The sequence below is a fragment of the Carcharodon carcharias genome, chromosome 22, assembly GCF_017639515.1.
Source record: "Carcharodon carcharias isolate sCarCar2 chromosome 22, sCarCar2.pri, whole genome shotgun sequence".
In the NCBI taxonomy this organism is placed as follows: domain Eukaryota; kingdom Metazoa; phylum Chordata; class Chondrichthyes; order Lamniformes; family Lamnidae; genus Carcharodon; species Carcharodon carcharias.
This window is the reverse complement of record NC_054488.1, coordinates 45,668,185-45,693,546: the sequence shown is the minus strand read 5'-3', so window position 1 is coordinate 45,693,546 and position 25,362 is coordinate 45,668,185. Positions and strand designations below refer to the sequence as shown.

Here is a 25,362-nt window from a genome sequence, read left to right as displayed (position 1 = left end):
GTCAATGAGGATTAACATGTAGAAGAGAAATACGAGGGGGCCAAGGACAGATCCTGGGAAGACACCAGCAGTAATGGTGCAGGAGCAGGAAGAAAAGCCATTGCATGTGATTCTCTAGCTACAATTAGATAAATAAGAATGGAATCAAGTCAGAGCAATCCAACTCAGCTGGGCAACAGTGTAGAGGTGCTGGTGGAGAACGGTGTGGTCAACTGTGTGAAGAACTGCAGCCAGGTCGAGAAGGATAAGGATGGAAAATTTACCTACACAAAATTAACTCTGTCTTTCTATCAATTGCATGCAACTTTGACTGTGCTCCTGAAAATTGCAGCCAAAAGTTCAGCTTCTTGTAAACAGAACAATAATATCAAAAATATATTAATAAGATTTATCTATTAAGACACATTCCTCACCCATTGTGATCAATAGCAACATAAATCTGCATATCTGAAAGACATATCCTCTTCATTTGCCTATGTAAGTCTAAACTTTAAGCAGTTTAGTCCATGGGCACAACAAATTCTAATATTCTAATTGTAAAACAGGTGGCTCTTGGGTATACTATGTCTGGAATGTTTTAACTCTGAGTCTCTCTTCAAGTATAGCTGTGGAAAGATACTACCAGAAACATGGGTGATCCACAAGTTCTCACCCTGTGGAAGTAAAATATTGTATATAAGGAAGACACCTAATAAAGGGAAATATTAAAATTTGTTCTGAGTTAAAAAAAAATCTGAATCCGTTATTTTTTGTGTTACTTCAATATGTCAGGAGACTTTATCTGTGAAGGTCAAATATAACAAATTTTATTAACTGGAAATTTACACAGATTAATAATGGTTGTATTAGCATTGTTATCATCACATTGACAGTTTCCCTTTTTATGATTTTACTAAAATTAGCTTTTCAATTGTTATTACTTACAGTAAAATGAAGTCTGCCTGCTGTCTCATACATTACATTCAACTGAAGCGTCATTATGTCATTCAGGAAAAATGTCTTCTCAGTGCGACTCAGTGTTGCTGTGTAGCCAGTAATGGTTGGGGAAAGATAATCCATGTTGTAAGAAGGATAGTTTGATGGTAAAAAACAAAGAGGGGAATTCGCATTGACCACTGGATTCCAGCAACAGCCACGAGCCTGACATTTCTTCATGTCAACCAGTTCATTGAAAGCACAGTCAAACCTACTATTAGTATCAATGTTACATTGAGAGGCACTGAGATGACTCTTATCGAATGATAGCTTGCTCAGTGTTTCTGAGGTCTCTGTTCTGTTTTTATAATTTGGATATTGCCACAAAAGGTCCAGTTTAGATTTTCCTGTGTTAATAGATGTAGACATTACCAGAGACTCTGGTGTAGAATAACTGTGATAAGTAATCAAACCAACTAGAAAGACAGTAAGGAGGATTGCTCCATATTTAAGAGAGGTAATTGCAAGTATTCTTGGTTTTGCCACAGACGAAAGTCCCATGAGTTCCATTCCTTCATCTCCTGAAGCAAGAGCCCATTTATCTGCTTGTGGAAACATGATAAAAAGGCAGGTGATCTTGAAGCTGTCGTTAGGTGGCTGCCTAAAGGGGAGATGAGATAAATTATTACTTAAAAAAAAGTGGAGTGTTGCAAATCAGGGCAATAATTTGTGCCACTAATGCGTCAGAATGTTAACAAACAAGCCACGTCACTTTAGAATAGAATGCTTACAGGATACAGGAAGACATAAACAGGCTTGAAGAGTGGGTGGATAAATGACAGATAAAATTCTATACAGCCAATCAAGAAGTTGTTGATTTTAGTAGGAGGCCATTTATTCTTTGGGAGATAAGAAACTCAATAAGGCAAAAAGATTGGAGGATGCAGAAACATAATGTGCTAAAAGTAGCAATGTAAGTTGATTAGGACATAAGTTTCCGGGATTCATTTCTAGAGGAATGAAATACAAAGGGAATGTTAAATGTATATAAAACCTTGATTAGTTCACAATCAGAACTATTGTGTACAGTTCAGTTCTCCAAAAAATTAAAAGATAATTGCTGAAAAAAGAGACACGTTAAAGCTTTTTGTCTTGCACTCATCTGGACATTTCGCAAGAATACCAATATAAAGGGGGAAACAACAATTTATACATATGAAAAGAGAAAGTTGGTTGGTTGGCATGTGGATTCTGATTGGTAGAGGTGTTGCCTTGGAGAATGCACCAATTGATGGTGACTAACAGTTAACTGCCAAACATTGTTTGAAATTTAAGCCAGGCAGCTTGACCCTGATTGGCCAAGGAATTGCCCTGAAGAATGAACCAGTGAATGGCTGTCACTTATTTTGTTTAGCTGAAACAGGCGCAATGTGCGTGCATGTTCTTTCTGTCTGCAAAGAACAATGCCCTGTGCATTAATATATGTAGCTTCTAGTACACACAAATGTGCCACTCTGAGAGTCCGACTGACACTTGGTAGGTTGCCTAATTCTTAGCACACTGAGCACCTAGAACTACACTGGCATTGAAATTCATTTACATTACTCATTTTTGTGAAAGGCAGAACACCTTTTTGGCTTGATGGCAGCATCCTGTTACTGATGAATACCACTCGTGTTGCTACTGCATAGTACAGCGTGAAACAGTTTGAGCTTCATCCATTGCTCACATAGCAACAAGATGCTTAGACAGCACCTTCCAAACCCACAGCCACTACAAGCTAGAAGGACAAGGGCAGCAGGTACATAGAAGCACCACCACTTATGAGTTCCCCTCCAAGCCACTCACCATCCTGACTTAGAAATATATCACTATGCCTTCACTGTTGCTGGGTCAAAATCCTGGAACCCCCTCTCAACAGCACTGTGGGTGTACCTACACCACATGGGCTGCAGCAGTTCAGGGCGGCAGCTCACCACCACCTTCTCAAGGTCAATTAGGGATGGACAATAAATGCTGGCCTAGCCAACGATACCCACCTCCCATGAATAAATGAAAAAGTATGAATTTCAGTGTCAGTGTAATGCCAGGTATGTAAGCCATACGTCCCTAAAACTGGTGGATTGTATCAAACAGCATGTCCCAACCACTGTTCTCAATGGGCAAGGTACAAATAGTACCAAACCAGCCCATGCTTGCAAAATTCAAAACAGTGTTCTACATTAGACGTGATTCTGAAATTGGACAACATTTGCTAAATAATCCGCAATGTGCTAAGAATTACGCTGACAGCCAACTTAAGATTGTCAATTGGACTCGACGTATGGCATATTTGTGTGAATAGGAAGCTACATATATTAATACACAGGGCCCTGTTTTTTGCAGGCAAAAAGAACATGTACACACATTCCGTCTGTTTCAGCTAAACAAAATAAGTGACAGACATTTGCTGACTCATTCCTCAGGACAATACCTTGACCAATCAGGATCAAGCTGCCTGGTTTAAATTTCAAACAATGTTTTGCAGTTAACTGTCAGTCACCATCAATTGGTGCATTCTCCATGGCAACACCTCTAACAACCAGAATCCACATGCCAACCAATTGGCACTCTCATACAATATAAATAGTTGTTTTCCCCTTATATTGGTATTCTTGCGAAAGATGAGAATCTTTGACATGTTTCTTTTTTCAGCAATACTCAAGTTCTGCGCTACCAAATGACTAATTTAAAGATTATTGAAACTCTAGAGAAAATGCACAAAAGATTTACAAGGATGTTACTGCAATTAAGAGGATGTGGCTATCAGGAAAGATTGTGCAAGTTGCAACTCCTTTCTCTATAGAATCTTTAAACTTATGAAGAAGTTTGCCAGAGTGGATGGCAAAAACCACTTCCACTTTGGGCCTATCCAAAATAAGAGAGTGTAAATTTTTGATAGCCATTAACTAATCAAATAAAGTTAGGAGGAATACCTGCTGTGTGTCGTGACAATGTAGAATTTGCTGGCATGTGGAGTGGTTGAAACAGCGTTGACATATTTAAGAGGTTGTTTGATGTGTACATGAAGGAGAAAGGAATAGAGAGAAATGGGGTAGCCTGGGAAAAGGTAATTAGAGTGAGAGAATGCCAGTAGTGTAGACAACAGCACAGACCAAATGAACCAAACGATCTGTTTTTGTGATGTGGATTTGATGTAATCTTTAGTGAGTGTGGTCAACTTTCTTCGGGTGATCAACTGTAATCTTAAAATTATTGCAATACTTTGAACAGATTATCAACTTCATATTTAAGTTACATGTATTCCACCATTTGACTTCACCTTGGACTTCTAATCATCACTTCCTAAATCACTCACTTTAGTTGCACTTTCACCTCCACGTAAGAAGCTCTGGGTTCAAGTCCCACAAGTGACCTGAACACATAATCCAGAGTGACACCTCAGTGCAGAATTGAAAAAATGCTGCCTTATCAGAGGTGCCTTCTTTGGCTCATGGTAAATTGAAGGCACCCTCTGCTTGTTTATGTAACATGTAAAAAGATCCCATGGCACAATGAGGGGCAGGCAGTTTCCCCTGGTAATCCAAAACAAAAACAGAATTACCTAGAAAAACTCAGCAGGTCTGGCAGCATCAACGGAGAAGAAAAGAGTTGATGTTTCAAGTTTCCCCTGGTATCCTCACCAACACTTCTTTGCCAGCTGATACCATCAGGAAACTATTTTACCAATGTTTATTGATTTGCTGTTTGTAGGATCTTGCCATATATAATGTCCTGCTGCATTGGCCTACCTATTGAAACATTTCAAACATATGCTGGGACATTCTGACACCATATAAAACTAAGTTTTTTGCTTTATTTTGAAGGACTTTGTCGGTACATTTAATTTTATTTGCATCTTCCTTAACTGTGTTCACTCACATGTTCATACTGCACCCACTCTGAACCCAAGTTGTCTATACAGCGGCTGTTTCCTGCATGGCCCTTTCGGCTCCAAATCCAAGTCAAGCAATCTTGTTAACATCCACTCCAGGAAAACAGATACTAAAATGCCCATTTGGTGAAGTACTGCAGGGCTATTGAGCCTATAAGCATAAGCATGCCCCAGCACAAGGTTACACAATTAGGTTTTTAAAAAATACAAAAGACATACGCTGGAATGAATGCAACATGTCTGTCAATTGTCACTGCTTTCATTACCTGCTCAACTACTCACTCACCCACTTTAGGTCGATGGGCATTTAAAGTCTGTCATGATTCGTGGTGCTAGGAAGCACCTTCTAATGCCTTGAACGGTCCGCAATACTAAATACCTTCAAAATTAAAATCTAACAACTTGAAACAAGAATTGAAAGTGCTTACCCTCTCAAAACTAAACGCTGAGACAGATTCTTGTTAGTGGGATCAAAGGTTATGGGTCAAATGACGGGAAAGGTCAGGTGCCGAATTGCGGAATAAGCTGGAGCGGCTGAATGACCGTTTCCTGTCCCTGTGCCCCTGGGTTATCTCTGAGCTGCTGATTGTGGGGCTTTGATAAAAATGGAGAGTTATTTCGTGTCTGTGTGTGTAAGAGAAAGACCGTTTCTTGATCGAAAACCAGGAATGAAATAAATCCCAGAAGCCAAATAACATGGCGGCTCCGCCTCCCTCACGAACGATTCACAGTCCGCCCACCTCGGGAAGGGGGAGGGGGGTCAGTAACTGCCTCTCTCGTCTCCCTTTACTGAAGGTGCGATCACTCAATGCTCAAATCCACCTCCCCGAACTGTGGTACAGTCTGACACGTGACTACGGCTGCGGCCGGGGTGGTGGTTGTTGTTGTTGTTTCTTAGCAACGGAGAACATGGCTGATGGGCAGAGGTAATTCGGTATCACTGTTCCCAATCTGTCCACAATGCTTCCCTTTCACATTTAAAAATACATTGCTTGCGAAATCGGAGATTTCAGAATAATTTCCGAAATTTTATTTAATATTTACATTAACGTTCCCAGACCCATCAAAGCTCAATCTGATCATTTGAAAATGTAACCCGCGCCTGAGCTATATTCTAACTTGAATAAACGCAGGTGCTTTACAGAATTGATAGAAATAATATTCCCTCAAGGAGCACAGAAGAGGTGATTCACCTGTTGGACAGCGAGAAGAATCATGTTGTGTGCACCGAGGGTATGTAATTGGAGTGAAATTAATAAGAGTGGAGAAAGGGATGAATAATGAATGAAGAGATTAATGTGAAAAAGGAGCACAGTGACTGAGAGGGCAGTCCCGAGCTAATGAAAGTGATTTCAGAGGAAACCCGATCGCCATGGCTGAGGCACATGAGTGATGATATTGTTAAGAACGCAGAGTGCCAAACTCTTCAAAGCCTTTGGTGTTGCCCCAGGACAACTACAATAACTCAACAAAATATTTTAAGATTGAACCCAGGAGTTTTATAAAGCTTTTTAAATGAAACCAAGTCAAGGCACCGGGGGTAGGATACCACCAACAATGAAATGAGATGAGGTAAATCAATGGGTGTTACCAAAAAGGAATCCTTTTATATTGCACTTGGCTTCTTGTTAGCTAAATTGCAAGATAAAAATACATGGGAATAATTCCAAGGTAGTATATGAATCAAGGAGTTCCAACACAGAAGGAATATGTAAAAGTTTGTCACGGTCATCTAAACTCTGAAATAAGATTAGAACTTTTAATCACTCTCCATTATCAGTTATTGTTAGTAATTTATTTAGGAGAGAATTTATTCTGTTTTTGTGACAGCAGCAGCTGTCGTTGTGGATATTATCTGTCAGCACATTCCACATCTGAGATGCATAATGATTATTGATTGTGACATCATTTTTGCAGACTTAATATTAATATTTTAGAAACATCTTTGTAAATAATTGGCTCAAAGGGGAAGTATGTCCACCGAGTTGTGTTATGGAGGAGAATATCTTTCCAGTTGCTATTTCTCTGGATATGAAATTATTAAGTCTTGCTCCAGCATTATCATAAATAATATCGGAGACCTGTGAGTTGCACTTCTCATTTTTAAAAAAGTACTTTGTAATGCCATATCAAGGGACAGGGTTTCTGTACAAGATTTCTGCCTGTCTTTAAACAGCAGCTGAATAGCGTAAATATTCAGGAGGAATAATAATTAGGTGCACAGATAATTCCCTTAATACTGGTCAATTATGGGAAATTTAACAACATACACTTAGATTTTAAGGTTCTGTAGAGGAAACACCTTTCCCTCATGATGTTCGCGGGCAGAGCATCTCACATTGAAATTTGAGAAATCTCCACTCAGATTTTGTCAGCATTTTGATAAGTACAGGTTCACTGAAACAAAAAAGTAATTTACCTTTTACATGTTTTTACTAACATAACCTGTAACGAAATGCTTCCAGGAAGCTCTGAAGAACCATCTTTCAAAGCCATTGGACAAGCTAATCCTGGAGCTCAGGGAATTGGTAAGTGCAGTAAAGTGCATAACATATAATCAAATAATATAAATTTTAATGCAGTGATTTGGCATTCAGCAACATTTAAATTATGGCTCTCCAACAATAATAGTTATACACAGCAGTAATGGAAAAAATTATTCTTCAGGAAACTGTTTGTTGGATATATATAGCCCTTGACTACAGATCTTTTAGCCTGACTATTATTTGCAGTCCAAACACTGAGCACCTTCCATATAGAGAGAGAAAGTGTTAGCAAGCATGGCATCCAAAACTGAGAAAATCACCATTAAAAATTATTTATATATCTTATATTGTTTTTAATTTGGGCTTCTGTTTTCAACATTGCATTATGTTAATAAAAGATAAGATGTTACTAAAAGATACAGAAATTTTGAAATTGAAAATAATTGCATGTGCCCTGGTTCTACCCCCCAGCCAGGGGAAACATTCTTCCTGCATCTGCCCTGTTGAGCCCTGTAAAAATTTTGTATGTTTGAATGAGATCACCTCTCATTTGTCTAAACTCCAGTCTATTTAATCTTTCCTTGTAGGACAATTGTAAGACCATAAGACGTAGGAGCGGAAGTAGGTCATTCAGCCCATTGAGTCTGCTCCGCCCTTCAATGAGATCATGGCTGATCTGATAATTCTCAACTCCACTTTCCTGCCTTTTCCCCATAACCCTTCATTCCCTTACTAATTAAAAATCTATCTATCTCAGCCTTGAGTATACTTAACGACCCAGCCTCTACAGCCCTCTGCAGTAAAGAATTCCACAGATTCACTACCCTCTGAGAGAAGAAATTCCTCTTCATCTTTGTCTTAAATGGGCGACCCCTTACTCTGTGATTATGCCTTCTGGACCTAGACTCTTCCACAAGGAGAAACAACATCTCAGCATCTATCCTGTCAAGCCCCGCAAGAATCTCTTTGTTTCAGTAAGGTCGCCTCTCATTCTTCTAAACTCCATTTACAGCCCCAACCTACTCAGCCACTCCTCATAAGAAAATCTCACCCCTGGGATCAATCTAGTGAACCTTCCCTGGACGTTTCCAATGCCAGTATATCTTTCCTTAGATAAGGGGACCAAAACCGTTCACAGTATTCTAAGTGTGGTCTAGCTAGTGCCTTGTATAGTTTTAGCAAGACTTCCCTATTTTTATACTCCATTCCCTTTGAAATAAAGGCCGACAATCCTTTTGCCTTCCCTATTACCTGCTGAACTTGTATGTTAGCTTTTTGGGATTCATGCATGAGGAGTCCCAAATTCCTCTGTCCTGTAGCTTTCTGTAGTCTTTCTCCATTTAAATAATATTCAGCTCCTCTATTCTTCCTGCTAAAATGCATAACCTCACACTTTCCCACATTATGCTCCATCTGCCAAGTTTTTGCCCACTCTCTTAACCTGTCTATATCCCTCTGTGTACTCCTTGTGTCATCCTCATCACTTGTCTTCCCACCTATTTTTGTGTCATCTGCAAACTTGGCGAAGGTACTTTCACTTACCCCATCTAAGTCATTAGTATATGTATTGTAATTCAGCTCCTCTATTCTTCCTGCCAAAGTACATAATCTCACATTTTTCCACATTATATTCTCACTTAACCTGTCTATATCCCTCTGTAGACTCCTTGTTTCATCCTCACCAATTGCCTTCCCACCTATTTTTGTGTCATCTACAAATTTGGCGATAGTACATTCACTTCCCTCATCTGGGTCATTAATATATTTTGTAAATAATTGAGGCCCAGCACTGATCTCTGTGGCACTCCATTAGTTACAGGTTGCCATCCTGAAAATGCCCCCCTTATCCCAACCCTCTGTCTTCCAATAGTTAGCCAATCCTCTATCCATGCTAATATACTACTCACCACATCATGGGCTCTTATCTTAAGTAGCCTTATGTGTGGTACCTTATCGAACGCCTTTTGGAAGTCCAAATATATTATATCTACTGGTTCCCCATTATGTATCCTGATTGTTACCTCCTCAAAGAATTCTAATAAATTTGTCAGGCGTGATTTCCCCTTCATGAAGCCATGCTGACTCTGCTTGATTATATTATGCATTTCTAAATTCTCTGCTATTACATCCTTTATAATAGACTCTAACATTTTCCTAATGACAGATGTTAAGCTAACTGGCCTATAGTTAACTGTTTTTTTGTCTCCCTTTTTGAATAAGGGTGTTACATTGGCAGTTTTTCAATCTTCTGGGACTTTTCCAGAATCTAAGGAGTCTTGGAAGATTACCACCAGTGCATCCACTATTTGTGTAGCTACTTCCTTTAATATCCTAGGATGCAACCCATCTGGTCCAGGGGATTTATCAGCCTTTAACCCCATTAGTTTCTCTAATACTTTAACTCTAGTGATTGTTATTGTATTTATTGGTGCACCCTCCCCCCTTTTGCCACTTGATTATTTAGTATTTTTGGAATGCTATTAGTGTCTTCTATGATGAAGACTGGTGCAAAGTATTTATTCAACTCCTCTGCCATTTCCTGGTTCCCCAGAATTATTTCCCCAGCCTCATTCTCTAAAGGGCCTACGTTCACTTTGGCCTCTCTCTTCCTTTTTATATATTTAAGGAAGCTCTTGCTGTCCATTTTTATATTACTTGTGGGTTTACCCTCAAAGTTTATTTTCTCCCTCTTTATTATTTTTTGATCATCTTTTGTTGGTTTTTAAAATTTCCCCAATCCTCTGATTTACCACTAATCTTTGCCACATTTTATGTTTTTACTTTCAATTTTATACTATCCTTAACTTCCTTGGTTAACCATGTTGGTTTATACCCTTCCTAGAATCTTTCTTTCTCACTGGGATATATCTTTGTTGTGAGTCATGAATTATTTTCTATTCTTCCATGCCAGGAATTAATTTGGTGAACCTTCAATGCACTCCCTCAATGGGAGTATGCCTTTCCTTAGGTAAGGAGACCAAAACTACACACAATACTCCAGGTGTGGTCTTACAAGACTCTATATAATTGCAGTAAGACATCTTTACTCCTATACTTAAATCCTCTTGTAATATAGGCCAACATACCATTTGTTTTCTTAATTGCTTACTGTACTTGCATATTAACTTTCAGTGACTCATGAACAAGGACACCCAAGTCCCTTTGAAGTTCAACATTGCCCAGCCTCTCACCATTCAAAAGTACTCTGTATTTCTGTTTTTTCTACCAAAATGTATAATCTCACATTACTCCACCTTGTATTCTATCTGCCAAATTTTTGCCCACTCGCTCAGCTTCTCCAAATTCCCTGAAGCATTTTTGCATCTTCCTCTCAACTCACGCTTCCACCTAGCTTTGTGTCATCCGCAAACTTGGAAATATCACATTTAATCCCCACATCCAAATCATTGATATAGATTGTGAATAGCTGGGGCCCAAGCACTGATCCATGTGGTATCCCACTTGTCACAGCCTGCCAACCTCAAAATAACCCATTTATTCCTACTTCCTGTTTCTGTCTGTTAACCAGTTCTCAATCCATGCCAGTATATTACCCCCAATCCCATGTGCTCTAATTTTGTTTACTAACCTCTTGTGTGTGATCTTATCAAAAGCTTTCTGAAAATCTAAATATACCACATCCACCAGTTCCCCCTTATCTATTCTGCTAGTTACATCCTCAAAAAAATCTCCCAACAGGTTTGTTAAACATGTTTTCCCTTTCATAAATCCATGTTGATCCTGCCCAATCCTACCATTATTGTCTAAGTGTCCTGTTAGTACATCCTTTATTATGGATTCTAGCTTTTTCCTTACGACTGATGTCAGGCTACCAGATCTGTAGTTCCTTGTTTTCTATCTCCCTCCTTTCTTAAATAGTAGGGTTACATTTGCCACCTTCTAATCTGCAGGAACCATTCCAGAGTCTATAGAATTTTGAAAGATGACCACCAAAGCATTTACTATCTCTACAGCCACCTCTTTCAATACTCTGAGATGTTGATCATCAGGTCCAGTAGATTTATCAACTTTAATGCCCATTACTTTTTCTGGTACTTTTTTTTATTGATATTAATCTAATATTAATATCTTGCGGTTCCTCATTTACACTAGTCCCTTGATTCTCAATTATTTCTGGGAGGCTTTTTGTATTTTTCTCCATGAACACAGACACAAGTATTTGTTTAGTTTCACTGACATTTCCTTATTCCCCATTATAAATTCTCCTGACTCCACGTGTAATGGATCCACATTTGTTTTTGCTAAGCTTTTTCTTTTTACGTTCCGATAGAAGCCAATATATACAGGCTGATTTTATGTTTCTCACTAGTTTACTTTCATATTCTATTTTTCTTTATTAATCTTTTTGTTGGTCCTCTTTTGCAGAATTCTAAGAATGTATTTTTTCTGTTAACTATGTATTAATTCTTTAAATGTTAGTCATTGCCTGTCTACCGTCATAACTTTTAAAATAGTTTCCCAATCCACCATAGCCAATTTTCCTCTCAAACCTTCCAGACCTATGCCCTCCCATGTATTTGTTTGTTACAGTAAATGTTAAATCAAAGGAATAATCAAACAGCCAGTGGGATCAACTACAATTGAAAAGCTACTGAACACAGATAACAGAAGGAAGTGATTATTAAGAGAAATTTAGAAGAATAAGGGCACCAGACACATAGGATCACCACCATCTGCATTTTTCCCTCCAAATCACATACCATCCTGACTTGGAAACATATCACCATTCCTACATTCTTACTTGGTCTACATCCTGGAATTCCCAACCTGATCAACATCCAAGACACAGATGTGTTGCAGCCCTGGAGAAAACTCGTAAGGACATTAAAAAAGATTTTTTTTGTCACCTTCTTTGAACATTTCTCTTTCCCAGGTATAAAACTATTGAAAATTGGAGGGAAAAGGCTCTTTGGCTAACAATCAAGCACCATTCAATGGGTAATGTGTCTTTTTGCTTTCCAATTGGCTTAGGAAGGCAGTGTGTCACAAGGATAGATATGTTGACTGACAAATGGCAAGAGCATGGGGACAAGTCATGTGATGAAACCTCCAGGAATATATTTAATCACAGTTGACAACCCTATCTCAAGGGCAATTAGGGATGGACATTAAACGCTGGCCTTACCAATGCCACCAACATCCCATGAATGAATTTTTAAAAATCAATTGCTGTAACATATGATTAATCACTTCCTAACATGATTATTTGTTGAAAATTTTATGTTTTGCACGTGTACAAACATACGAATTCGGAGCAAGAATAGGCCATTTGGCCCCTCAAGCCTGCTCCACCATTTAACAAGATCATAGCTGATCTGAATGTAACCTCAACACCACATTCCTGCCTACACCCAATAACCTTTCACCCCTTGTTAATCAAGAGCCTATCTCGCTCTGCCTTATAAATATTCAAAGATTCTGCTTCCACTGCCTTTTGAGGAAGAGAGTTCCAAAGACTCTGAGAGAAAAAATTCTCCTCACCTCGGTCTTAAATGAGCGACGCTTTATTTTTAAACAGTGACCTCTAGTTCTAGATTCTCCCACAAGAGGAAACTACTCTCCAAATCCACCCTGTCAAGACCCCTCAGGATCTTAAAGGTTTCAATTAAGTTGCCTTACTCTTCTAAGTTCCAGTGGATACAAGCCTAACCTGTCTAGCTTTTCCTCATAAGACAACCTGCCCATTCCTGGTATTAGTCTAGTAAACCTTCCCTGAACTGCTTCTAATGCATTTAGATCTTTCTTTAATTAAGGAGACCAGTACTGTACACAGTATTCCAGGTGGTCTCACCAATGCCCTGTACAAATGAAGCATAACCTCCCTACTTTTGTAATCAATTCTCCTCACAAAAAATGCTAACATTCTATTAGCTTGGCTAATTAACTGCTGTACCTGCATACTGACCTTTTGTGTTTCATGCAGTAGGACGCACAGATCCATCGAATCTGAGCTCTGCAACCTCTCACCTGTTAGATAAGCTTTTTTATCCAAAATGAACAATTTCACATTTTCCCACGTTATACTCCATTTTTGGAGTATATACAGATCTTTGCCCACTCACTTTGTCACTTTGTAGCCTCTTTACGTCCTCTTCACAATTTACTTTCCTACCAATCTTTGTGTCGTCAGCAAAATTAGCCACCATTCCTCAGTTCCTTCATCGAAGCCATTTATATAAATTGTAAAAAGTTGAGGCCCCAGCACTGACCCTTGTGACACACCACTCGTCACATCCTGCCAACTAGAAAAAGACCCATTTATGCCAACTCTCTGCATCCTGTTAGCTAGCCAATCTTCTATTCATGCCAATATGTTACCCCCTACACCATGAGCTTTAATTTTCCGCAATAACCTTTGACGTGGCACTTTATCAAATGCCTTCTGGAAATCTAGGAACAGTACATCCACTGGTTCCCCTTTATCCGCAGCACATATGACCCCTTCAAATAACTCCAATAAATTGGTTAAACATGATTTCCCTTTTACAAAACCATGTTGACTCTGCCTGATTGCCTTGAAGTTTTCTTCCAGTCCATTGCCTTATTTTCAGTTATCATGTTTTTGTCCATTATAAATTCTTGTGTTCACACTATAATCATGCTAAAATTGCACCCTCCCTCCAGTGATAGCATGGTAGCATCTCAGCTTTATGTCTGCCAGTTCCTCAGCCTGCACTTGCAAATTCAGGTTGCATCTGAAGAGAGTATTAGAAGTTGCATAAAACTAGGATAAAGTGTTTATGGTTACAGTTCTAGAATAAGTAGTGGGAGCAGTTTGAGATGGTAAATTGCCTTTGTGGAACAATAAAGCTAACAGCTTGGCCAGCAGTAGCACTTTTTGCCTGAGACAGAGGATTGTGGGTTGAAGTTCCAGCATGAATTTAAACATATAAAGTAATGTTTCAGCACTGACGGACTCTTGCTTTGGCAGAGGTGCTGTCTTTTAGATATGATACTAAACCAAAACCTCATCTATATGTTTAGGTAGATGTGATAGATCCATAGCACTTCTTCATTTCTCAATCAACACAACAAAAGAGATTAGCTGGCCATTCATCTCATTGTTTGTTTATTTATTTATTTATTGGATAGAGTGGACTTGGGGAAGATGTTTCCATTAGTAGGATAGACTAGGACCTGAGGGCACAGCCTCAGAGTAAAGGGAAGACCTTTTAGAACAGAGATGAGGAGAAACTTCTTTAGCCAGAGAGTGGTGAATCTATGGAATTCATTGCCACAGAAGGCTGAGGAGGCCAGGTCATTGAGTGTATTTAAGACCGAGATAGATAGGTTCTTGACTGGTAAGGGGATCAAAGGTTACTGGGAGAAGGCAGGAGAATGGGGTTGAGAAACTTATCAGCCATGATTGAATGGCAGAGCAGACTCGATGGGCTGAATGGCTTAATTTCTGCTCCTATGTCTTGTGTCTTATGTTGTTTGTGGGCCCTTACTATATGCAGAAAGCCTGCTGTGTTAAAATAGCCTACTGTGTTTGCATAGATGAAAACAATTACTATACTTATGAGTTCTGTTGAAGGGTCATTTGGACTCGAAACGTTAACTGTGCTCCTCTTCGCAGATGCTGCCAAACCTGCTGAGTTTTTCCAGGTATTTTTGTTTTTGTTCTGGATTTCCAGCATCTGCAGTTTTTTGCTTTTACTATACTTATGTATTGGCTTTAAGTGTTATGTGGATTGTTTTGAATACCTGTCTCCAAGAACCATATGTTTTTTTTTAAAAAAAGGACATTGAATTATTTGGACACTTTCTTGGGAACTGACCTGGGTTTTTTTTAAAAGATTATAAGTTCACTTTGGACAGTGAGCAAACTGCCTTTTCCAAGAAGTCACATGAAGTCAGCTAAATGACTAGCAAGGCACATAAGGAAATAAGAACTATTTGTTTATTTGAACTTTAATTGCTGGAGAGAAAAAAACTACTGCTTTTAGAGGCTGGGAGGCCATGATGATTTCTGGAAACCACCTGACTGAGATGAGTTTATTTTGAACCTTTTTTTGGACTCAGTTTGGAAATAAACCGACAAGAAGAAGGTTGCTCAACTCGCTCTCTCCCTGCCTTGTCTGAAATTCAGTGTAGCTTTCAGTATCCAGCTAGAAATCATCATCTCAGTATAACTCACCTATATGTGGAAATCTGAGAAGCTGAGATGCGAGAGATCCCAAGGACATTGATCTTACTCTGTTCTCCTCTACACCGAAGCTCTTTTGGAAAGAAATTCCAGATACCTACTGTGACCAGCGATCTATTTTTGCATGCAGGAAGACCATATTGAAGCATCAAAACCCTTCGAACTTTATCCTTTTTTGTAAAGTTTTTCCATTGGCCAAAAGGTGTTTTTTCCTGCTAAACACTAACCTCCGCAGAGATCCTATTTGTTTTGTCATTTGTGTATGAGTGTGTACTGGGATTCATATGGGTATATTGTTATACTTCTGGATTACAAATTGTATGTTAACTACTTTTTGCAACTTGGTTTTAAAAGTAAGTTTTGTTTCATAATAAGTCAATCATTCTGAATTATTGAAAGAAGCCTGATTAAAGTCTCTATTCTGGTTCTAACAATAGTGAGAATAAACAATTAGCCATTTTGGTGAGTAAATAAAACATGCTCATTTATGGTTCGACCTGAGAAGTAGTGGGACTGGAGAAACTGCGCACTCCTCCCATCCCGTAACAGGATGGAAAAGGTATTGTATAAATACTAGCATTTTTATAATTGCTATTATTCCTAGGATGTATTGGTATTAATTCTATAAATAGGTTTACGGCAATACTATGTCTTGAAAAATAGGAATTGAAGTACATATAAATGTGACAGTTTAAACAAGTCAGGTAATGTCAGCTTTATGCAATAGACTATGGCAGACACAAATTTAATCTGACTTCATTAAAAAGATGTAACTGAGTTATTCTTCAAAGATAAAAAATGGGAACTTGGTAACAGTTTACATATCCATCAATAAAGAAGCATGGATATTTCTCAAAGTTTTGGTAGAAACTTACTATAAAACACCATGTGTATAAGTTTAGTTTACAGGACAAGGATAAAAAAAACAATTACCACTCCCTCCACTGCCACCATTCCTTTCACAGTTTTATGGACATTATAGCTGTTTCTCAATGACATCCTACTTGTCATTTTCTTGGTTGCCTTCTTAAAAGAAGGCAGAGCATTATTCTGAAAATGACAGCATCATGATCAATACCTTAAGTAAATACAATATGTTGAAGATGCTGTACACATGTCTTACCAATGCTTTCGGATTTAAACGGGAATTTCTTGCAATACAAATAGCATATGCAAATAATAGATTTGTATCAAAACAAAGTTAAAGGAAGAAAAACACAGAGAAACCTTATATACAGCAGAGATATGCACAGAAATGGGCTTAGCTGTACATCCTGCTGAAATGTGTTATTGCTATGGTTGCAGATTGATTAAGTTGCTAGGAAACAGGGTTGAAGCTCTCCCCTTTTAAACTTTCTAAGGAGCTCTGCAGGATGTTCGTATGAGTGGAAGATATTCGTTTTCTGCTATAATTACTGTGAGACGTACCAAAATGTGACATATTATGATTGAAAAAAATGAAAATGATTTAGGGTTAATAGTTAATGGGTAAAAAGATTTGAATTCAAAACGACATAAAATATGCACACCACAGATAATGTACAGATAACATATATATTACAAGAATTCATATTTAAAGTAATTTCAGGCTACAAAAAATACATTTAACTAACTCTCAGAAAATAGTTCCCAAGCTGGCTATTTAAAAAATTGACCAGTTCATGTCTTAATTACAGCATAAATTACAGCTTGTAGTAACTAAGGTCTCTTACTCTAAGTAATCTCTTGCTCCAAATTTGCATCTTTCTTTTCCAGCTTTGTATCTCTTGTTATCAGTCTCAAGGTACTGTGAGAATTGCTCTCAATAGTAAGTGAAAGCTATTGTGTTCCCTAACTATACTCTATGTAACTGAAATTACTCTATGACTCTTTCCTAACCTACATGCATATAAATCTTTTCCGATCTCTGTGCTCTCATATGTCATTCCCAATCATCTTCACCTAACTGCCTCATGCTTACTCGTGAGCCAAGCTGCACAAAATAAATCACTAAATAATGAAACATTCAGAGGACCACAATGGCAAACCCATATGTATAAGTCTCTGTGATTATAGTGTAATCATTGTCACTATTAACCTGTCGACATGTAGAAATGTTAAACATTAAGTCAGGCTGCTAAGATTTTTACCAACGTACCAAGTATAATGATTGGTAGCTTCCGTCTATTAGTGGAAAAAAATGTCGCTTTTTAAAATATGTTCACAAAAATTATGCATTGAATATGCATTCGACAAGCAGAAGGAATGGCATGACTGTGGTTGAGAGCCACACAAAGTCTCAATACAACAATTCCATGATATAAATTCTTAACGCATGCTGGTACCAAGTATAACAGTATCTCCTCCTCCTGCAGGTACCATGCCCAAGGAGGGCATTGACGACCATAGATTTTCATTGGATTGGTCCTTGATTATGCTTGGCAAAGTACTGCAGTGGTTTGCCATTGCCTTCGGCAAGATGGCTGACCAGGAAACTCTCCTACTCTCACTCCTGCTATATTGGAAAGATTTACAGGCTGATAATCAACCTGCTTGGCCATGTTATAAATGTGCCTTCTGTAACTATCAAATCCTGGAGTGAGATTTGAACCCGAGCTTCAGGTCCTGAGGTAGGGTTGCTACCCACAGTTGCACAAGACCTCTATAACAGATATCATTGTACCCATTTTTATTTATTGCCATCCAATCCATGGAAAGTGGGTGTTGCTGGCAAGGCCAGCAATGTTTCCAGTTGCTACTGAGAAGGTGGTGGTAAACCAATTTCTTTAACTGCTGCAGTCACTCCTGTTGCTCTCCTTGGAGGTGGTGAAAAGGCTTTAGGGTCCAGACAGCTGAAGGCACAGCCACCAACGGTCAAATGATTAAAATTGGGGAAGCCCAAGAAACAAGAATTAAAGGGGCCCACATATCTTGAGGGTTACGTGGCTGGAGGAAATTACAGAGATGTTGGGGGGCGGGGGTGGGGGGGGATTTTAAAACAAGGGTGATAATTGTAAAATGGAGATATTGTTAACTGGGAACCAATGCAGATCAGCAAGCATTGTGGTGAAGGGTGAACGAAACTTAAGGTGAGTTAGGACACTGAGCAGATTTTTGAATTACCTCAAGTTTATGGAAGGTAGAAAATAGGAGGTGACTTGTGTGCATTAGCATAGTCAAGTCTGGAGTTAACAAAAGTATAGATGAGGGTTTCAGCAGAAGAGATGAGGCAGTGTCGGAGTTGGGTGATGCTATGCAGGTGGAAATAGGCAGTCATAGTGGTGGCGTGAATATGTGGTTGGCAACTAAATCAGAATCAGACAACATCAGGACTTTAAACAGTCTGGCCTCAGTCTCAGACTATTGCCAGGAAGCAGGTTAGAGTTAGTAGCTACAGAGTAGAGTTTGCGGTGGGGAGTGAAGACATTAGCTTCTGTCTTTGCAATATTTAATTAAAGGGAATTTCTGCTTATTCAGTACTGACAATTTAGAGACAACAAAGAGGTTGAGAGGTGGTAGTGCCATGGTGAAGTACGTTAACATGAAGAATATTAAAACATGTTCATATGTATGTAATGCTTATATATATTTGCAATACAATCTAATATTATATTTAATCTCTTTTTCCATGGAACTTTTATTTCTCTATTTCTCAGTGAGAAATATGAAATACTCCTTTAAATGTTTGCTATTGCTCAATGTCATACCTCTTAATCTAGTTTCCGCATCTACTATAACCAACTTGTCTCTCATATCACTGTAATTGGCTTTAAGTTCAATATGCCAGTTTCTGATCTATATACCTTACTTTCAAACTCAATGGGCAGAATTTTGCTGTCAGTGATCGGGGGTGGGGCCTGCTCGCCGACACGTAAAATGACGCGGGATGGCATCGGGCAGAACCCCCCGTCATCCTGCCCCATTTAAATTTTCAGGAAGGCATGGGCACAGCAAAATCAATTGCGGCCAGTGCCAGGATCATTTAAACAATTAAAGGACCTGCCCGTCCAACCTTAAGGTTGGTGGGCAGGCCAGGAGGCCCAGTGGGTAATAGAAAAAAAAAGAAACCTCATCCACCGGTGGGATGAGGTTTCATGCAGGGTTTTAAACAGTTTAATAAAGTTTTACTGTAATTTATGAACATGTCCCATCTCATGTCACATGAAGGGGACATGTTAAGGATTTTTTTTCTGTTTTTAATCTTTCTAAAAGTGTCAGCGATCTCCCTGAGGCAGCACTTAGCCTCAGGGAGATGGGTGCTCTTTCGTGCACATGCACAAAAGAGCGCACTCTCACTTTTGGGGAATTCCCCCCCCACCATTCCCCCCACCCCCCCCCCAGCCCCGGCCACACAGGAAGCACATAGCGCTTCCCACCGGACGTCATGCTGGGCCTTAATTGGCCCGCCCACATAAAACGGCGGCAGGGCCCGCTTCTCCGGCGAGGATCGGCTCCTCCCCCACCAGAGATTGGGTCAGGCCTGCCCGCCTGACAGGCAGAAAATTCTGCTCAATGTGAACTTCTATCATATGATCAGTCTTTCCTAAAGGATCCCTTACAATGAAATTACTAATTAACCTTGTCTCTTTTTAAATAAATTATGCTTAAAATAGCTACTTTCTTGGTTGGTTCTGCAATGTATTGTTCATGGAAACTGTATCAAATGCATCCAGGAACTCATCCTCCAAACTACTTTTGCCAATTTGATTTGTCCAATCTATATGGAGATTAAGGCCCCCCAGAATTATTGTATTGCCTTTGTTATAGGCTCCTTTTATTTGATTAGTACTTTGTCAAACAGTGTAGCTACCATTTAGGAACCTATAAACTACTCCCATCCACTTTTTCTGACCCTTGTTACTTCTTATACTCACCCATACTTATTCTGCTTCCTGATCTTCCGAGCCATGATCCTAACTATTATCCTTATGTCATCTTCTACCAGTGTTGCTGCCCCTATCCTGGTACCAGACAGGGATCACAACCCTTGCTGGAACTCACTGTCCTTGGCCTGCCACAATATTCCCGTGAAGCCCAACACAAACTGGAGGAACAGCACCTCATCTTCCGATTAAGCACTTCACAGTCTTCTGGACTTAACATTTAGTTCAACAACTTCAGACCATGAACTCTCTCCTCCTTCCTTTTTTCAATATTCATTTTTATTTTTAAATTTTTATCCACTTATTTTTATTTTCATATTTATTTATTGTTTTATCCCCCCTTTCGTCCTATTTTCCACCATTTTTCCCAATACCGTGCCCTCCCCTCACCCCATCCCCACAAGGGCCATCTTTCACTTGTTCATGTTGTTCTTTCCAGGGTGCTTAACCTTGTCCTGCTATTATCACATTCTGCTTTCTTACCTTAAAGCCACCATCAGCACCTCCTTTAGCCAGCACCACCACGATTAACACCCCTTTGTCCTTTTGTTTATGACATCCTTGTCAATCTCTCCTTTGCCCCCACCTTTCACTGGCCTTCTATCCAGCTTCACCTGCTCCACTCCCCTTAAACAGTATAAATTCCAGCACATTTTTACTTCTCTTTAGTTCTGAAGAAGAGTCATATTGACTCAAAATGTTAACTGTTTTTCTCTCCACAGATGCTGTTGGATCTGCTGAGTTTTTCCAGCATTTTGTTTCTGTTTCAGATTTCCAACATCTGCAGTATTTTGCTTCTATCAGTAAGCAAGTTATTGCCATGTAATGCCGCTTGATAGCGCTATTGACAACACCTTCCATCGTTTTGCTGAAGGTCATGAGTAGATTGATTAGGTGTAATTGACTGGATTAGATTAGTCCTGCTTTTTGTGGGCTGGACGTACCAGGACAATTCTGAGCTTGGCCTAAATAGCCAAGTGGTTATGGTACTGGGTTTGTAACCCCAAGATCAAGAGTTCAAATCTCACAATGGCAAACTATGAAACAATGTAACTTCATCTGAAACAGATGGAAACAGGTTTACTCAAAAGAGTATCAAGAGTTCAAATCTCACAATGGCAAACTATGAAACAATGCAACTTCATCTGAAACAGATGGAAACAGGTTTACTCAAAAGAGTATCAAGAGTTCAAATCTCACAATGGCAAACTATGAAACAATGTAACTTCATCTGAAACAGATGGAAACGGGTTTGTACTCGAAAGAGTTACCAGGACAATTCTGCCAGTGTAGCTTTCCTAGGATAGCTTGGCTAGTGGCGCAGGTAGATCTGGAGCACAACTATTTAGTACTACTGTCAGGATGTTGTCAGGGCCCATCATTTTTGTTGTATTCAATGCCTATATTCAGTCAACTTAGCTTATAGTTATCTAAAAAAAATACACCCTACACTCTGTTCTGCAACCAGTTGGCGTCAGCAGATACTGTTTACTTTTATGCAGCTTTTAAAACCACACCCAAGCTACAACCAAAACAAAAATACCTGGAAAAGCTCAGTAGGTCTGACAGCATTTGCAGAGAGGAATACAGTTGATGTTTCGAGTCCGTATGACTCTTCATCGGAACTAAGGAAATAGAGAAATGAGGTGAAATATTTCACCTCATTTCTTTATTTCCTTAGTTCTGATGAAGAGTCATACGGACTCGAAACATCAACTATATTCCTCTCTGCAAATGCTGTCAGACCTACTGAGTTTTTCCAGGTATTTTTGTTTTTGTTTCAGATTTCCAGCGTCCGCAATATTTTGCTTTTACCCAAGCTACAACCGCTATTTTGGCTTCTTGCTCACAGTAATTAGCGCCTAGTCAGGCAATCATAGTTGATTAACAGTTAACTGCCATGGACAGGAAGTTTCTGTTAAGTGTTGACAAAATTGTGGTTTCTTTTACAATTTTTAAAGTTCTAAGTTAAATTCAAAAAGCTCAATTAAATTTCAGTTTGACACTACATATCCACTATTACCTATGATAGCTATACTGTTTGACCTACCAGAGGGTTCCACTTGCACCAAATTTACTATTTGTGTATGGTTATTAAATGATCGTGTACCCAACTTTTATGTTGCGATTTGTAACAATAACGTGTCTTCTTTGGCAAGAACAAATTAATTCACCCACTGTGCAGCTGAGGGTAACCTAATCGAAGGTTAGTAAATTAGAATTAATTTAGATTGAAACTGCTTAGTGTAAGACAATTTGCTGGGCGAGCAAGGTCTCATTCATCTTTAGACTAAAGTAGAAAGGTAAAACCCTAAATAGTTTCTTTGTCAGGATTACCCTTACACAAAATAAAATAATAAAGATACTGTACCATCTCTCAACTGGGCTACACCGAACACTGTGTAATAAATATAGTGAAAAGATAGCAAATCACAGAATAAAAAGCCTTCTCATGTTTCAAAGATACTACAATCTGACAACAGACCTCTGCGTATTGTACAAAGGATCAAGGATAGATAAACTGAATGTAGAATGAGAAAATCCAGGCAAACAGCTGTTAATGAGGGCACACAGCATCTTAAGTTGACTGTTTCATGATTGAAAGAACAGAACCAGCATTGTATTGCAAATTTATTTAAAAAGATATACAAGAAAAAATATTTCATTGAATACAATTTGTGCAATCTTTGGTGCCTCCCTAAGATGCATTATTGCTTTTCACTGGGTAATGGTCAGATTTCATCAATAAAACAAGTCTCTTAAAGACCATTGTATTTACTCAAAGGTATAACTAGCTCTTAGTGTAAAGCTATGATGGGAGTTTTTTGCTTTGCCATTAATGATTTGCAACAACATCGTGTATATGGCGATTATAAGAAAGGAATGCTCCTTTAATGTAAAATACTCACCCTCCCCACAATGCAGTTGGACTAAAGAAAAATGCTAATTTATTATTCACCACCAGGTATTTAGTTTGGAATCCACCATGGAGCCCCTTTCTGTTAATATGAACTCTGGAAGGAAGCAAGTTTATACTGTAATTACAGATCGTTATCAAGAGGCTTCAAAAGCTATAGTAATGCTTTCTACCTCCCCTGGAACATTGGGGAGATGGTCTTCTTTTCCTTTAAAGCCTTGTTAATGCAGTGAATAATGCTGAGATGCAAATGTCATTCTGGCTTTGCCAAACCCTTGGAATTCACTGAATTACCTGAAGCCCCCCCCCCCCCCCAAATGATATGCAATTCCTAGATATGCACAAACATAACAGCCCTAAATGTTCTCATGTATTCTTTTGCATACACCATAAATGCATGCATTCTGCTCTCAAAGGGAAAATAATTAGCAATAATTCAGTAGACACAATAGTCGACACATCATGGGATACAGATTGCTCTTTCATTCAAAATCGAAAACAAGTGGTTGTGTCCATGTCAAAATAATTAGCAAATTTTACTGTCAACATAGAATCATATAGTGCAGAAGGAGGACCTTCAACCCCTTGTGTCTGTGCTGGCTCTCTCTCTGAAAAAGCTACCAACTACTTCATCTTCCTTGATCTTTCCCCACATCCCTGCAAATATTTCTTTAACTAGAGTAAAGATCCAATTCCCTTTTGAAATTTCCATTCAAGCTGCTTCTCCGACCCTTTCAGGTTTGCATTTCAGGCCATAACTCACTGAGTAAAAAATGACTCATCTTCTCCATAGCTTCTTAGCTTTTTATATAAATCTATGACCTCTGGTTATTGACCATGCTTTATTTTTGAAAAAGATGTCATATTGAAAGAATTGCTCTTAAAAAGCACTTCATTCTGTTTCCCAGAAATATCCCATATTTGGCACATAAATTATTTTGAAGAGCAGTTACTACAGTTACTTATGTGAATGTTATTGTTTTGTATGAGAAAATTGTTATTTTAAAAAATCAGTAATTAATTTTTAAAAATTATAATTCATCCAAGAAACAAAATCTCTCTGCTGACACCAGCACTGATTTTAATAAATAATTCCCTTACCAACTATCAAAAGACACTTGTAAAATTAACATTTTCTATTTGAAGAAAAGGACAGCAATATGATTCACTGTTATCAATCTTCCGATTTTAAGAAAAATTAAACCAATTAAATGTGGAAGATTAATTCCTGTTAATCCTCATCTCCTCCTGTCATGTGATATTTTTGAGGTCCAAAAAATCAAGAAAAGATAAATACATAGCATTAGTTAGTAAAAATGCAATGAACTAATACATTAATCAAAAGAAAATCATCAAACTCCGCAAATTTGACATTTTCCCAAGTCATTCTGGGAAATAACACCGAGTGGATAAAAAAAGGAAATCCTTTCAACTGTGCAATAGAAACAGTAAAAACTGTTGTGGCACATGATAGACCAAATAATTAGAATGCTGGAGAGATTTATCTCTGAGTTGGTGTTTCCACATATTTGTAATAATTTGCTAGGTTCATGGTCGTCACAGATCTCAAATAAGGATTATTTCCCGTCTGAACCATTCCCCCCAAAGACTCAAATAAAAAGACTATATTGGAACCCTGTTCAAGCACAAAGGATTCCCTCTGTATCCTTATTAGATTCAATTTCAAATGGTATGCAACAATTTTTGTCAAAGTAATAATCACAATCTAGTCATAAATATCCTTTCTTTTAACTTTTGCCAGATTTTATCACTGGTTTAAAATCATCATCTATTTTGTTGTGGAGACTTTCATGGTAGGAACAGGTTCTACTTCATTTCGTTCAGAACCAAATAATTGTGAACTGTTCTCCCACTAGAATAGACAGATTCTGCAAAGTCAGCACCTGAAAGAAAAAAGGAAAATCAGATACATGACATGAACAGAACCACCAAATTTGTTTGTGTTCTTGCTTATAAAACAAAATTTTTTAAAACTACTTTTTTGTGGATTTGGTACATGGCATTATAAAACTGAATTCAACTCCCTTCAGTTAAAGCACCGAAAGAGATGAATGATG

The 25,362-nt window shown here is 38.5% G+C and overlaps 1 protein-coding gene across 5 annotated transcripts in view; it reads right to left on the bottom strand.

Moving 5' to 3' along the window:
* The window catches only part of LOC121293787 (lysosomal alpha-glucosidase-like), a 56,731-nt gene extending 51,200 nt beyond the window's left edge, over positions 1 to 5,531 (bottom strand). For 2 of the 5 annotated variants that reach the window (XM_041217116.1, XM_041217120.1), the window contains exons 1-2: positions 4,837 to 4,859; positions 925 to 1,576 (exon numbers count right to left, since the gene is read on the bottom strand). In XM_041217116.1, the coding sequence (XP_041073050.1) occupies positions 925 to 1,576; positions 4,837 to 4,844 (660 nt within the window). In that variant the 5' untranslated portion in view covers positions 4,845 to 4,859. The other 3 variants (XM_041217117.1, XM_041217119.1, XM_041217118.1) reach the window with 3 other exon arrangements.
* Positions 5,532 to 25,362: the final 19,831 nt, after the last annotated feature.